Below are 16,495 nucleotides of genomic sequence, written 5' to 3' on the forward strand. Positions count from 1 at the left end.
GGATGATGCTGTGTGTCGATAGCGGTGAGACCAAGACACACTTCTGGAATGGAACAACATCTAGAAGCTTGAAGAAGCTGACGTTTGGTTCTTTGGAGCTGAATTTGCTGCCATTTTGATCAACTTGAGGAGTGCAAATGGATACTTCAGTCCTAGCAGCCTTTGAGGTCAGGGCGACATCGCCTGGGTTGTAAATGTGTGCCCTACATGGGGGCTCTACATACAAGGTCAGAGTTCAGCTGGTCCACATTTGGAACATTACATATCATCCTATTAAAACGGACACGGCGGATAGGCCAGGAGACACGCTCTACATCTTATTCATTCTACTGCAAACCGTTAACTCTAGAAGAGAGAATCACAGCCATATCAGGTTTCCCTGCTGGAACGATTGGACATGTACACACAGCCTAGACAGGAGGAGAGAGAGAAGGAGACGGGGATGAGAGAGGAAAGGAAAGGAAAGAGAGAGAGAGAGAGAGAGAGGAAAGGAGAGAGAGAGGGATGAGAGAGAGAAGAAAGGAAAGAAAGAGAGAGTGTAAAGATGTGAGGGTGGTTAACCCTGGGAGTTCTAAATAAAACATGAGCCATCAGCTCGATTAGTGTAGAAGAATAACAAACCAGTCGGGTGAACACTGGTGACCTCCTCTGACAGTTAGATCTTTGTTACATCACGCCGTGTGTGTGTGTTATGCGTGTGCGCATGTGGTGTCGGAATGTGTGTGTGCGCGTACAGTATGTGTGTCCGTGTGTGCGCTGCATGTCAGTGTCTGTGTGAGTGTGTGACCCACGACATGACAGCTTCAGTTGTGTTTTCCTTCCAGATTTGAGTATGTTCTAGAGTCCTGTCATATTTACTTTCTTTCTCTCGTACAAACACACACACCTTTCTCTCTCTCTCTCTCTCTCTCTCTCTAGCTCTCTCCCTCTCTCTTTCTCTCTCTCTCCCTCTCTCTCTCCCTCTCTCTACCTCTCTCTCTCCTTCTCTCTACCTCTCTCTCCTTCTCTCTCCCTCTCTCTCCTTCTCTCTACCTCTCTCTCCTTCTCTCTACCTCTCTCTCCTTCTCTCTCTACCTCTCTCCCACTCCTTCTCTCTCTCTCCCTCTCTCTCTCTCTCTCTCTCTCTCTCTCTCTCTCAGGGTTGTCTCAATGCTCATAGATAGTGTAGGATGATGAATTACTAACTCTCTGTCTCTCACAAAGAAGAGAACCACCAGACCGGGTCTAACAGTATGATGCATGCACCCAGCTCTGAGTGTCCATCCTGGACATGTCTGCCTGCCTGCCCAGGCCCCTCCTGTCTGTCTGGACCGGTCCCTGCAGGCTCTCAGGACACAGAAAGATGTGGCCTTAAACGGGATAAGAGAAAACTACTTGTGCCAATAACTGGGGGCTTTCTGACAGTACTGTACATGCTGTTTGGTACACTGGCAGCCATTATGGATGTCTTTCTCGTTATACCTCTCTGTCTCTTTCTCCATCTCTCTCTCTCTCTCTTTCACACATTCCCACACACAATCACTCTCAAAAGCACTCTCACACAAACTCACACACTCTCACTCTCACATAAGCATTGAACCGATTTAGCATTGTGTCCAGTATCCTTGCAATCACTCTCTCTTTCTCTCTCTCACACGCTCTCGCTCCTCACTGTATCTTTATCTCACACTCACACACAGTCTGCGAGTAACAGCTGTCAACCAGGCAGATCAAATATGTTTCATGCCTCATGTCTCAGGCTGAAAATGAAAATATTGAATGGTCATTTAACTGCTCATGAATATGCTAATCAGAAGCAGAACCTATGAGTGCTTCCAGATTGAAACACAGATTGAATAATCCACATCAATCCCAGCCAACGATCAAGTCTACCCTCAAATTCTGAGTAGAACCACTTTTACGGCCAGTTTCTATAGCATTGACAAAAAATTGATTGGGTCAGTGGTTAGAGCATTTGACAGCAGTTTACATTTAGTCATTTTTAGCAGACGCTCTTATCCAGAGTGTCTAAGTTTAAGAGTTTAAGAGGTTCAAATCCCCCTGTTTTGTATGGTGGTTTGGATTAAAGTGCCTACTAAATGAATACACCTGGAAAACACCTGGAAATAACCTCTTTGTTACTGTAAACACTAGTCATAATCTCTGTCCTGTTTAATACAAGTGCATCTGAACTATGCTCAATTATACACAAACACACACCTCTCCAACCTATTGTACGCACACACGCTTCTGATAAGAAGGAATTGAGTGTTGCTTGATGCATTTTAGGTTAATCTGTTTTTTGTCTGGTTTTCACATGTACAATCATGTGCGTTCTCTGGTACTGCTTGTTCCCTGAATTTACTATGCGTCTGAGATGTCGACAACCAGGTCCAACACGCTGAAGAACAACTGATGTGTGGGAGGGGAACCTTTTATAGTGGAAGATCCGAGAAAACTCGAATTGTCCTCACCAGGCTTTACCTCCGTAATCCGTATTCAACAAGAACATTTTAGATTTGTTTTAGCATTGAAAAAATATATATATGTAAAAAGAATAATTTAAATCCTATTGATCCTATAATCGATTAATTATGTATTGTCAACTGAGAAAGACAAGTCTGTCGGTAGGCTTATTGTTATTTCTAGCAGCTCGTTCAGCCCCTCCACACTCGGAAAAATATTGCGTTAAACTCGGTCCTGCTTAATTAAATTTGCTGTCTTGTGAAAAGAATCGATGGAGGGCAAATGTCAGAGTCTTGTGCCAAGCATAGCTGTGGGCAAAGCACGGGTGTAAAACTATACAATTAGCCAATCAGCGATTTATGTTACAAAAGTTATTTGCGAGAGTGGTCCTAATCTTTAACACCAATCAGTAAAATTAAAGACCTATCGATTGTAAGTTAATTCAATTATGAATAGAAATTCGAATGGGTGACTTACCTTGTATGAGGTAAGTCAGAAATGCAAAATCCGTAAATAAAATACCAAAATATGTATTTTGGTTGAACGGTATCTTGACTAAAAAGACGGATAACGTCCTGCGAAAGTGTTTTCCATCGTCCGTGATCCTATTTAACGCCGCGCAATGTCAATGTTTTTTCACTCTCAGACATTAAAAATACCAGTAAAATTAATCAAGGGCAACAAATGCCATTGTTTTGTTCTTTGAAGCAACCAAATATACTTTTAATGGCCGGTGCGCTCTAAACGCTTCGCGAAGGTAAAACCAGTCAGTAGCCGTTAACGCTGTGACAGTTCACCAACCGGTAATCCAAGTGCATCTAACAGCCTCCCGTTTCGAAGATGGGCATGTGGCGGAGCTCCTCCTAGACTAACGACCGCCCGGTGGGTTTCATCTTGCTGTTAAAGACACACGGTGAGCGGGCATCTCAGCTCTCCTTGAAGTGACACTCCTGCGCGCGGTGACGGGGTCTTGACAGAGAAAGAGTAGCAACGACGCAGCAAGTTTCGACGACCGTTTCTCATGAGGTATGATATTTAATCCAATGGAAATTAAGGATCATGAATATTCCTCCTCCGTGATCTGCCTTCTTGGAATTGATATTTTTCCAAGAGAAAGGCGTGAAGCTATTTAGAACCGAAGACTAGCCGATATCATTGCATTATGAGGCTATTGAACATTTTCATAATGTATATTTTGGCTGCTAAATCTTTGGTCATCATAAATTTTTGACTTGCCATGTGTTTTTCTAAATGGTTATGTAGGCTATTCTCACAAGGCAGAGACATACATTAAATTAATAGGTTATTATCACAAGACGTAAAATATAGCCTAGAGGTAAAATATTGAGGTAAAATAAATCGATTTACATTATTATAACGATGCAAACACACATATTCCTGCCACTACGATAATTACAATATCAATATCATCAGCGCCGCAGAAACGCGCGTGATACATCGAAGTTTTAGTTCAGACACAGTTGACGATGGTCTGCTGACTCTATTGTCCATGTCATCAAGGGAATACCAAACATAACAAAATCCCATTCAAGACAACATTTAGAGAACTTGTCTCACTTCTGGAAACCGAGACCTTCTGGGGTATTTAACCAAATTGGCATTTAACGATACTGTGGATTACAGGAAGGCAGGGTCAGATTGAGATTAAAACCGTTTCTGACAGAGAGAATCCACATCCTTTAAATCTCTCTTTAGAACCTGACTCCGTGCTTCTGCTGAGAGGGAGAAAGAGAGCGAAAGGTAGAGAGAGAGTGAGAGACAGAGATAGTGATAGTCTCCATAGTGATACATTATGAATTAAACTGATGAATGCGTTATCTATCCAAATCTCTATAAAAACACAGTTTTTGTTGCAATAGAACCATTTTATTATGTAAATTATCTATAATTAGAAAGTTTAAAATCTTTTGAACGTTTTTATGTTTTATTGTGTTATTTGTGTGTGCATCCTTGACCCTGACTACAGAAACACATCTCTGGTTCTTGACCTTCTGATCATACTTTTACATGCACTATTTGTACATTTTTTGCTGTGCAAAAAGGCATTGGCTAAATGAATAAAACATCAGGTGCATGTGTGCTATTGGCATAGCTGTCATGATAACTACACCTTCATTACCTTAATCAGTCTGAATGACACACCTGGGCACAAACTTCAACATGCAAACACGTAAACACACATACAGTGCACACACACCCACACACACACACACATGCACACACACTCACACGCACACACACAAAACCAAAGAGTTAGGCCAATGTGGGCGTGAAGCTGCATATTTATGACATATTATTACCGTGAATTGCATGATGGGCCTGTCAGCTCTAATACTTAGTGAATCTCACAAGGCATTGTGCCTTTAGCATCTACGGGATAAGACTGCATCAGCAGGGATCCAACAGAGACAGGAGGAGAAAGGGAGAGAGAGGGAGGGAGAGGGAGAGAGGGGGAGAGAGAGGGAGGGGGAAGGAGAGAGGGGGAGAGAGGGAGGGAGAGATGGAGAGAGAGAGGGGGACAGAGAGGGAGAGAGAGGGAGGGAGGGAGGGAGGGAGAGAGGGGGAGAGAGGGAGAGAGGGAGAGAGGGAGGGAGAGAGGAGATGGAAGGAGAGGAGAGAAATAAGAGAGGGAGATAGAGGGATAGGAGAGGGAGAGAGGGAGGGAGGGAAAGAGGGAGTGACAAGGAGAGGGAGAGAGGGAGAGGAGAGGGAGAGGTAGAGACAGCCCCAGGGGCCTTACTCAAACTCTGGACTCTGGTTGGTGAATGTAGTTAATGAGTTCTTTGATCCAGCTGTGCGTCTTAGTTTGTGCTTTGTTTCCTCCCGGCGCTGCCTGCAGGACAAGACCTCAGTCTTCACATCTCATGTCACTTTGTTCTGTTAGGAGGCTTCTTAGTAAAGAGGATCTTTCCCTGGCTGCTTGAATGCTGCCCTTCCCCTGCTTTTGGATTCACACCCCCATCACTCACTCACTCACTCACTCACGCACACACTCACATTCACACACAGTAAATAACCCACTCATTCACTCTCACACCCACAGACAGAGAGATCTAATCAGTGCAAACTCCAGGAGACTCCAAGCAGTGAAATAACAGAGCAGGAACGCGGCTGGTAAAAGCCTCAGCACACCAGAGTATTCCTGCTTCCATGGCCCTCTTCCCAGCACCTCTCCCAATCCCAAAACACATTATAGGTACAGGGACTGAGGTTTTACAGTAAAACGACAATCACACCCAGCCAACAGGGTGGACCAGCAGGGCGCTCAGATGAAGGTGACAATCTGCATCCAACCCTGCGCCTCATTACTCCTCAGCGTCTTTTCAGGATCCCCATCCCACTGCTGTTCAGCCTTCTACTCACACAGGGAGAGAGAGAGAGAGAGAGAGGGGGAGAGACAGAGAGAGGAGGTGGGGAGAGGGGAAGGGGGAGAGAGGGGGGGGAGAGGGGAAGGGGAGAGAGGGGAAGGGGGAGAGAGAGAGGGGGGGGAGAGAGAGAGAGGGGGGGGGGAGAGAGAGGAAGAGACAGATAGAGACAGATAGAGAGAGAGGGGGGGGAGAAAGAGAGGAAGAGAGAGAGAGGGGGAGAGAGAGAGGAAGAGGAAAAGGAAGAGAGAGAGACAGAGGAAGAGAGAGAGAGAGATGGAGAGAGAGAGAGAGAGAGAGAGAGGAAGAGGAAGAGAGGAAGAGGAAGACAGAAAACAGTGGAAAGAGAAAGAGCTTAAGTGGTTAAAAGGGACACTGAGGGCGTGTCCACTCAGGAGAGAGAGATTGACAGAGTGAGAGAAAGAGTGAGAGGAAGAGAGGAAGGGAGAGGAAGAGAGAGAGAGGGGGGGGGGGGGGGGTTCCATGCTGGCTGGAAATAGAGCCCAAAGCACCTGTTTCATGGGGAGATGCGAAAATGTGGGTTTCCGGAGTGAAAACGGAGGCAGGTAATGGTATTGGATAATGTCATGAGGGTTCAGTGTCCCTGCTCAAGTGACCCCGGTCGGGTAAAAGGACTAAGAGGATATTCCAGACACGGCCATTATCTAATATGCACTAAAACCACATCCACATTAGAGCACTGAGTGTTTATGCCTGTGAAATGTTTCGTCAGAATACTTGGAAGTGAGACACCTCAACCGGACACTACTGAAGCTAATTATTAAACCTTTAAAGACATTTAATGTTTGACAGAGTAAACACCAAAGAAGGCCAGGTAACTTTTCCTCAAGACTGTCACCAGTAAATAGAAGAAAGGAAATGAGACTCTGCTATAAAGAGCCTAAAAGGAACATGTCATCTGTGTCCTTGACATTTGTCTGAACATGACATAAGCAGGAACTCAATGGTAAGATACTCTCTCATCAATACCTGCCTCAACAGTCAAACTTGTCTCCCTGGGCAAGCAGTCCGGTACTGAAGAGTGTGCTGCCTGATTTACAGACACAATTACCGATGAATAATGTGTTCCCTGTCTCTCATTTGCATAGACGCCACATCTTGCTTCTCCAGGGAGTTCCAGAGTTCCTGCTCGGCTCCACGCCTGAAGAAAGCTAATATACAATATCACTTTATTAAACCGCAAATTCAATCCTGCCAATCTGTTTACCTGTGGGTCCTGCTGAGAATGGCTGGATTTTCTCTTAGATACAAAGTCATTAACCTTGGGAAGGCTGGCAAGTTGCAGCGCACTGCTGAAAAAGATTTCAGCCGAAGATTTTTTTTCTCCCTGCTTTCCTCCCTGAATATGTTAGAGGGACAAACAGTCCACACTAGAAACATGCACGTTTGTATTCAGCCAGTGCAGCTCGAGTTATTTCCATTCTTTGAAAGTTTGATTAGAAAAGGATTCATGCAGGCTTGCAGAAAGGTGCAGGGGGCGTCTCCGACGACAATTTTGTCGAGCTAGATTCTGTGTACGTTTGACAAACATGTGCCACAACCCGTAAACCACAGAGTCGGCCAAGGGCACAGAACCCCAGCTTTGGGGACCAAACCACAGAGATGTAAAAACACTAGGAATGCTTTCCCATCTCGCAAAGACCGCTATAGAAATGTAAAAATCACACAGATGTAAAAACAATATAAATGTCACCCCAGTAACAACAAAGGTCCCACATAAAGATTTTAATACCCAATTAAGCAGCTCTATTAGTGTCAAGGATATATGTATTGGGATGCCCCTCCCCAGCCCAATGTGGCAGTCAGCTCATTAAAAAGTCCCTGGCACTCTGCCGAGATGTGTAATGCCTTGCAGGGCGTCAGGGGGGCGTCGGGGGGGCGTCGGGGGGGCGTCGGGGGGCCCCTGGCATGATGACAGGGTAGTGGGCACAGAACATGGGTCCCCAACTAAAGGGCTCCCGATAAAGGGGCTGTGCCCTGCTGTGCCCTGCTGTGCCCTGCCTCCACAGGGGCTGTGCCCTGCCTCCCCAGGGGCTGTGCCCTGCCTCCGCAGGGGCTGTGCCCTGCCTCCACAGGGGCTGTGCCCTGCTGTGCCCTGCCTCCCCAGGGGCTGTGCCCTGCCTCCCCAGGGGCGGTGCCCTGCCTCCGCAGCAGCTGTGCCCTGCCTCCCCAGGGAGGTGGTAGCTGTGGATGAGGCAGGGGCAGAGACACAGGGAGGTTCTGGTGAACGAGGCAGCAGAGACACAGGGAGGTTCTGGTGGGTCCATGAGGAGGGGGGGAAGCGACTGAGAGCCAGAACACTCTGCAGCTTGTTTGGTTTAGACTTGTCACCGAGTAACACTGAGCAGCCAATAGACTGATACTTTGACTGGCTACCCACCTCCCCATTGGCTCATCATAAACCAACCAAGACCTTTCCTTGTTCTTGGAGAATCTGGGAGAATGGAAAGTTTATTCAACGGCTGAGTTACACCCTTCAGGGTGAATTGAGCAGTCTAAATCAAGAACAGGGCAGCAAATTTCGCCGGGTAGTTTGTAATATGTGAACTTGGATCTCCACCCAGTGGCTGTTTATGCTTCAATGCTGCCAAACATCTGAGGTCATGTGGAAAACGGTCAAACAACTGTGGGTCCTCCCATGTGATAGATGGACATGGTGCAGCAATGTAACATCACCAGGTCCACACCCTTCCCACCCTGATTCATAACGACACTTATCCACACCACAGGGGAACGTGACATAGCTGATCTGAGCTCCACAAAAACATGTCTTCCACCAGTCAGCCAGGGGGAAGTGAGCCCAGCTTAGTATTGTATTATACTGCGAAGGATTATCTAACCGTTGCTAATTCTAATCTCAAATATTAAATCCCAAAACCAAAAACACAGGAATTCGGTCCTGAAAGAGCATCTTTGTTATTTTCTGGGCTGTGGTGAACATTTAACCCGCCACCAGGGGGCGCCCAACATGCTCAGTGTCTTTCTCTCCCCTTCTATCTCCCTCTCTCCCCTCTCTCTCCCGCTCTCTCCCTCCCTCCCTCCCTCCCTTCCTCTCTCTCTACTTATTTCTCTCCCTCCTAGATTGCATTGGGAGCCATTTTCAGAGCCATGTCTATGGGATGCAGCAGACAGACTTCACATGTGTACAGTGTATATAGATGGCATGTTATTAATGACAGCATGCTGGTATGCACTTTATCGTTCACAACATACACATTGAATCCACTGATTCTATAATGAATTCACAAATCAATGCAAATGTACACAGGGTCAAAGTGTTCAAATATATCAAGATTAGAGCAGGCTTCTGAAGATTTTCATGAAAGCTAAAAGTTATTAGCCGGCACTGTTAAACATGTGCGTAGTGGACTGACTGGAACGTTTGTTCTCTCATGCATCCACATGAAAATCTATTAATTAAAACAGTGAATGATGGGTAAATTTCCTTACCTAATGTCTTGTGACTAATACAGTATCTAGTGCGGTATCTGAACACTCTGAATCTGCACCAAATCTTTAATTATCAGTCTGAATTCCGCTGCCACAACAATTCATAATTTCCAACTCAAAGGTTTTTTGTAATTGAAAATTAACTAGCGGGTAAAAGCAGACTTCGCCATTTGTCATGGCTGCTTGCCCGGTGAAATATCTACCGGCAAAATGACAGAAAGAAGCGATGTATTTTCAACGTACAAATATTTGTTACTGTGATTGGTCTTTCTTTGGAGTGAAGATAAAAGGAAGTCAATATCCCCCCCCCCCCCAAAAAAAAACCCTAATTGTTAATCTTTTCATATTCCCTATTTTCACAGGATGAGTCATCTCACCTCCTCTGCTCTCGTAGGGACAGACAGATAACTGCGGCCAGATAGATTTTCAGTTTCGATGACGTCCTCTCTGAAACTAGTTTAACAGTAATGGATGATTTACTTTTGGCTCTTGAACACAGAACAGTCTCATTACCTTGATACTATTTACAGGATATCTGAATGGGCTGGCAGTTAGCTTTGATTGCTTCCATAAATATTTACTGTCACGAAAATCACAGTCCTAAAACTTTTCTATTTTGAGTGCGGATTGAAAATTACCCAGGTTGGTACCAAGTTGTCAGATTCAGAAGAAAGGAAGATACATTTCATTTCAAAACCTTCATGAAAAGGAGGTTATGAAACGTGTATTTATGTTTGAGATGAAACAAAAATACTCAGACGCACACTGGAAGTCACACCATCCATTGATGCTGCCGCCCTCAAACAATATTTGGTCATGAAGTGATTTTTTATTGTTTGGAATGTAACGTGTGTCACTGCCTTACCATCAAATGACTTTTCTCTCCAGAGAAACAGAGGTAAGTTCAAGAAAAAACTATCTTAAAGTTGTGTAATCACAGAAAGTTGCATGAAACTCACAGGTGCAAGTTATCCCAGTCTAATTTGTCCTGTGTGTCTCATGTACATTTTCATCACAAATAACCTACATAAAAACAGTCTTGTTGATGTTCCTCTAAGCTCACAACAGCCTAATGAATCAGCCCTGTGGTCTGTGCCCAGCTGCTGTGATGACTTCCTTCCTGACCAGGCCTGTCTTTGGGAACCGGCCTGCACTGCCAAACACAGCAAGATGGAAGTGGATGGATGACAGATTAAGAGGAAGCGGGATGTGCTTTCGATGGAGCAAAAGTGAGAGTTGGGGAATGTACAATCCCCAAAACTGTCCTCTTCAGCAGAGTCGAGGCCTTGGCTGACTCCCAGGCGAGGATGAAGCTTTTCAGGGTTTAGAAAAGTTCAACTGCCGCTCACAAACTGAGTTCAACTGCCGCTCACAAACTGTGAGTTCTCTCACCAAGCAATGAGCGAGACAAACAAAAGGTGAAAAGAGACAAATTGTTTTATTTTATACAAAATATGTTATGACATATACAAATGCAGTTAACCAATGGTTGTTGTCAATCATTTAAAAAAACTGATTACATAAAAATAAAATACCATACAAATACATAAATATGACATGATCTATAAAATATTTAAGCAGGTTTACATTAGTAGACATGTATTAGACTTGTATATTACACAATCAATACAAACAAAGCTACCACAGACTATAATGTATGTGTCACCACACACGTCTTCAGAGAATAAACCAACAGAAATGTTGCATTTGGAATTAGATTCACATTGAGTTTTTCATCCACCATTTTGTCCAAAACTGTTTCAACCACCATTTTCAACTGTACATAACAGCTAACTGTAATAGTAGTGTAGGCCACAGGTCAAAACAGTACAAATTATTTAGCAGAGTGGAAGCTGCGCAATCAGTGCTAGACTTGTCAGTGTTAGGCAAATACTTGCCCAAGTTGTAATTGCTCACACAAATCAGACGCTAAACACCCGCACGTTATTCATATTCTTCTTCCTGAGAGATCGTCTACCAAACGGCCTGCTTTTCCGTGGTTGTCCTCCTGGAACCAAGAACACAAGCATGATCACACACTCATCTGACACACATCTGGACAACAGTCCGTAACACACCACAAAGAGATTTTGAGCAGCCGCCATTTGTCGTGTCACATCACCGTTTGACGCCTGCAATTTGTTGTGCAGGCGTGTGTTTGCATGCAGAGATTATGTACCATGAATTGTTGTGCAAGCATGCAGGATGTTAGGATGACAGAAGAGGAGTGTGTTTACTGTCATATGGATGTCGTTACTGTCATTTAAAGGTGACGAAAAAGAATATTCGCTAGACTGCCTTCAAAAAACATTCCAACATTCCAACTGAATTAAGATCATTAAAGGAGATCAATCTCTCTAAAAGGAGATTGCAGCTGTGGTGGTGCTCGGGCCTACAACAGGCTGTTGGCAGAGTGTAACAGTAACCATGCATGGACTGGGTCTGCAGCAGTGTGTACAGAGGACAGGATCCAGCGGCAAGATACTCACGGAGAACACAGACGTCCAAACAGCTTTGCCTGGAGACAAAGTTGTTGCTGCTCCCCCCACAGCCTGAGTAAAGGAACTGCTCGCAGGTCTTGGTGAGTGAGCTGTAGTGGTAGCGAGGGATGGAGGCGGAACAAGGCCCAACATCCAGCGGACCCAGACACAGCACTGAGGTGGCTGAGGAACACAACAATCAGCTGTTACAGAGAGAGGGGTTCTTTGGCTCTTCGAAGGAGTCGTTATCACAATTATTATGTTTTTTGAAGTTACAGAGGTGTGACATGTTGAAACGAGAGGAGCGCAGAACAATGACAGAGAAATTAAATTGTTTTCTGAGAAATTGACAATGTTCTTGTATTTAGGGAAGTTGGTTGGAGGTTGGTTGCCTGAGAGACAAATGGACGTTGACTCTCACCAGCATTGTTCCCCCATTTCCTGAAACACTCTCCTCAGTCATTACATGTTCTAGCGAGGTTCTAATATGGTATTTTTCCCCACAAATGGACCAATTTAGTCAGGATGATAAGCCATATCCGATCTTATTTCGGTTGCATCCTCTTCTAGTTCTTTAAATCCTTCGCTCTCACTTGAAGTTATATAAAATGAGCTTCCATGCATCTCATCTCATTTAAACAAAAAAATAAGAGAAATAATCTTATTTTCTGTCACACAACAGCACATTGAGGATACTGCTGATGCAACTGTAGTTAAACTTCTAAAATGGAGAATGGCTGCATTAAAAAATACACCCTTTGTAAGATTTTTATGAAGAATAATTAAAGTGTTACGTGAAAAAAGGTTTGATTTCATCCACCTTGAAACGGTAACGTTTGTTTGTTTTTGTTTTTTTACAGTAAAGCCAAACTCCTTTCTGCTTCAATGGCAGACGTTTCACATAACACTTTACATCAGTGCTCGCACACCGTTCTTACACAACCGTAAACTCTTCCGTGCAAGTACATTGTTTCTCCATTGTGTAACTGTAATTCCCACCCACACCTCCCCTGCCGACATACTTTTCCGCGGCCTGCAGTACTCAATGCAGGACTGCGCATCATCGAAGCGGTTGTTGTTTCCTTGACATCCCCCATAATAGAAGGGTTGGCATTGCATGGTGGTCATGTTGAAGTGGTAGCGTTGGAGGAGCGCTCTGCAAGGGCCTTCCTCCTTCTGAAACCTGCAGATCTGGGGAATCTCTGAGAGCGAGAGGGGGAGATAGTGATACAATCACATCAGTTAGGATTTGGATGTACAAACTTTAAGTTTGTTTTGGTTTAGAGATGGTGTGTGTTGTTGGCGGTTGCTTTACTTTCTCTTAAAACGTTTAAAAGATTTACCCGCAAATCGGAAATAACCCCTAACTTTTAGCAGGCTAAACCTACACAAGTTAGATGTATTTGCTTAAAATGCTTACTTGGTATCTTCCAGCAGGTTTTCTGACACTCCTGAAAAGTAATGAAGTTGTTGGCGTTTCCAGCGCACCCTCCATAGCTGAAGTCCTCGCACTTCTGAGTGATAGTGTTGTAGTAGAAACGTTGGACATCACCTTTGCACGGTCCCTCGTCCAACTGTAGAAGACAAACCTCTGGTGGGGAACAAACAGCATGTTGGTTGCTTATACGATATTACATTTAAAAAGTTAGCGTAAGCTAGAAACATTAAGGCAGTATATAAATAAGAGAATAGCTTTAACGTCGACGCCCATTGCCCCTGATAACGGCAATTGGCTTTCAGCGAACGACACACTTCATCGCAAACACGTCTATTGTGATTTAATTAGGTTAGGATTATGATAAGGTTTACCTTTTGGTTGAACGGCGAAAACGTGACAAAGTGTCGAGAGGAGCGATATAACCACTAAGACAGACTCCATTTTTGTTAGTTGGAACTTTTACGCACGACGACTCTCAGAGCGCTGTCTTATACTCGTGTAAAGTTTTCCCATAGGAATTTATGGGAGGGCTATAATGACTCATGTAGGCTATTGAAAAAAACTGGCTACATTACTGTAATATGGATATGGTGATGAACTTCAGAACGTCATCACGTACACAGACATTTATTTACGCAATGTTTATCTGGCGTAAAGCCAAAGGTGTGATGAATTGCGAATGAAAGTAATTTGGCCCCTACTAGAAGGCTATATGCCACCTGGGAACCAATTTTGTGGAATGACGGTTTGAGAATGTCGGGCGGGTGAAGATTCACGGTGATTAAGAGACGGATCATCATGGTTTTGTCTTGCTTTACAGCTCATTGTCAACTTGTGGTCTTTTCCATTCATTTCGGATTGAAAACAGATGTAGACTGACATACAAAGCCCATTTGTCGTTTTTCACGCTACCAAATATTGCTTTATCTCCAAGGATATACCATGTTGTGTAAGAAGAAGGGCTTGTCCCCTTTCTATGGTGTCACCCTCAAGTCCTCTAAACACACATCTCATGTAACATTTACATTTAGCAGACCTCTTATCCAGAGCGACTTACAGTAAGTACCGGGACATTCTCCCCGAGGCAAGTAGGGTGAAGTGACTTGTCCAAAGACACAACGTCATTTGGAACAGCATGGAATCGAACCGGCAACCTTCGGATTACTAGCCCAATTCCCTAACCGCTCAGCCACCTGACTCCCCGCATCTAAGCGATAATGTCTTTATTTCTGTAAGACTGTAACGATCCTGAACTTTCAGCGAACTTATTTCACAACAATCTTGGCTGTACTGTTATTCACCAGTGCCGCTTCGCAAGCAGTAACCTTAAACCGTAACCTCCCTATGCCAATTATTGAATGCTCAACTGAAAAGCCTGCCCAGTGCCCACTCGTTTCTCAGTGAGGCTAAGTGGTACAAGCGGTATGCAACTGCAATTATAAATCAATGTTCACTAGTAAAGAAAAAAAATCGAGGCTCTGTAAACAATGTGACCATTGCAAAACATAATGTTAAGCATCAATAACAGTCAGTTAATGCTGTTAAATGCTAATTATCATCAGAATACTCATCAGAACGTGAAGATGTTCTACACGTTTTGACTATTTCACTTTCTGAGGGTTTAGGTGTTCCGTGATGCAGGTGCCGTGTGCGTTCCTTTGATTGCAAACTAACAACACTTATATAATCTGGCAAATAATTGCTGCGGTTGTTACATCTGAGACAATGGTGTATCCTTCACTGTGACAGGTGTGGAGTAAACACGGATTAACCTTCTCATCACAGTGTCCCTCCCCTTGACCCATATCTGATACAGGGCAGAGAAGATGAACGTGTTCAATATATTTTATGAAGTAACCTTCATCTTAGTCTTTCTAGTAAAATAAAACAGCCAAACATTTGACCAGAATCATATGCTGTCACCAGTTAAATTACCTTTTTCTATCAACAGTACTTCAGATACAGAAGAAACTGTCTGGATGAAATAAAAGGTCTTGAAATAATCTGATTAAGAGATTAAAACTGTTTTATACAGATTACTTTATAACCCGGATTGAGGGAGAGGAGAGGGATTATTTCGAAGTTTTGCAGGGAAGAACGCATCTCCCTGTGAGCAGCGGTGAGTCATTTTCTTTTCACAAGTAGATTCATATTTATTAAGTATATATTTATCCATATATCTTGATAAATATTGAATACTGAGTGATTTTCTTTCCTGGAAGATTAGTATAGATTTATTAAGTATATATCTTTATCAATTCATAGTATAACATGTATCAGTCATGACAATGATACAGTATTTTCTTAACAGTAAACAGGCTTTACAGTACTCCTGTAAAGCCTCAAGATATTTCAGTATCTGCAATTCAGTTTATCAGCTAAATCTGAGATGGTGTAGTCACATTCATATTTGTGAGTCAGACCATCCTTAATGAAAGTGGATATTTCTGTCTGTCTGAACTCATTCTGATAGCATGCAATACTGCCCTTTCTCTTCCATAGACCATGCCTGTCATCAACATGGATGATTTGACGGACTTGGACAAGGCAAAAATGGAAGTAGACCAGCTCAAAAAAGAAACTAAAACTGAAAGGGCATTGGTAAGTTCCAAACTGCTGAAGTGTCAGAACTGAGAACTAGTTTTATCCATTTAGTGAGAGCATGTGCTTGACATTCTATGACAAGCACACCTGTCGCTATATCACCAACTTGACACCACACTTTTAGTGTGTGATTGTTGTTCATGATAACTGTGATGTAGTTAGCAAATATTAGTGACTTGATGTGTTGGGGGTCAGGTGGCTGAGCGGTTAAGGAGTCGGGCTGTTAATCAGAAGGTTGCCGGTTCGATTCCTTGCCGTGCAAAATGACGTTGTGTCCTTGGGCAAGGCACTTCACCCTACTTGCCTCGGGGAGAATATCCCTGTACTTACTGTAAATCGCTGTGGATAAGAGCATCTGCTAAATGATTAAATGTAATGTAATGTAAATGTTGCTGGTTGTTACCATGGCAGGTTTCCAAGTGCTGTGAGGAAGTGAAGGACTACATTCAGGCTGGAGTGGAGGAGGACACCCTGGTCAAAGGCATCGCAGAGGACAAGAACCCCTTCAAGGAACTGAAGGGTGGATGTGTTGTCTGCTAGAAGCTTCTCACCTCCCAAAACCCTCTCTAACGCCCAGGGAAATTCTCCAGCCAATTTTACTGAAACATCGGAGCACCAATTGCTTACCAAGAAAAAAATTAAAACAATTAATATATTACCTTGTAAATACG

At 43.7% G+C, this 16,495-nt stretch overlaps 2 protein-coding genes across 2 annotated transcripts; one reads left to right on the forward strand and one right to left on the reverse strand.

The window, feature by feature from the left end:
* Positions 1-10,721: 10,721 nt before the first annotated feature.
* Positions 10,722-13,736, reverse strand: tfpi2 (tissue factor pathway inhibitor 2). The gene is made up of 5 exons (XM_067255776.1): positions 13,592-13,736; positions 13,203-13,373; positions 12,805-12,984; positions 11,792-11,965; positions 10,722-11,310 (listed from the first exon to the last, which is right to left on the reverse strand). The coding sequence occupies exons 1-5, from the start codon at positions 13,659-13,661 to the stop codon at positions 11,225-11,227; spliced, it is 681 nt and encodes a 226-aa protein (XP_067111877.1). The 5' UTR covers positions 13,662-13,736; the 3' UTR covers positions 10,722-11,224.
* A 1,560-nt stretch (positions 13,737-15,296) lies between these two features.
* On the forward strand, positions 15,297-16,451 carry gngt1 (guanine nucleotide binding protein (G protein), gamma transducing activity polypeptide 1). Its single transcript, XM_067256358.1, has 3 exons — positions 15,297-15,339; positions 15,723-15,821; positions 16,236-16,451. The coding sequence occupies exons 2-3, from the start codon at positions 15,726-15,728 to the stop codon at positions 16,362-16,364; spliced, it is 225 nt and encodes a 74-aa protein (XP_067112459.1). The 5' UTR covers positions 15,297-15,339; positions 15,723-15,725; the 3' UTR covers positions 16,365-16,451.
* Positions 16,452-16,495: the final 44 nt, after the last annotated feature.

This window comes from Osmerus mordax, chromosome 18 (assembly GCF_038355195.1).
Source record: "Osmerus mordax isolate fOsmMor3 chromosome 18, fOsmMor3.pri, whole genome shotgun sequence".
Taxonomy (NCBI): domain Eukaryota; kingdom Metazoa; phylum Chordata; class Actinopteri; order Osmeriformes; family Osmeridae; genus Osmerus; species Osmerus mordax.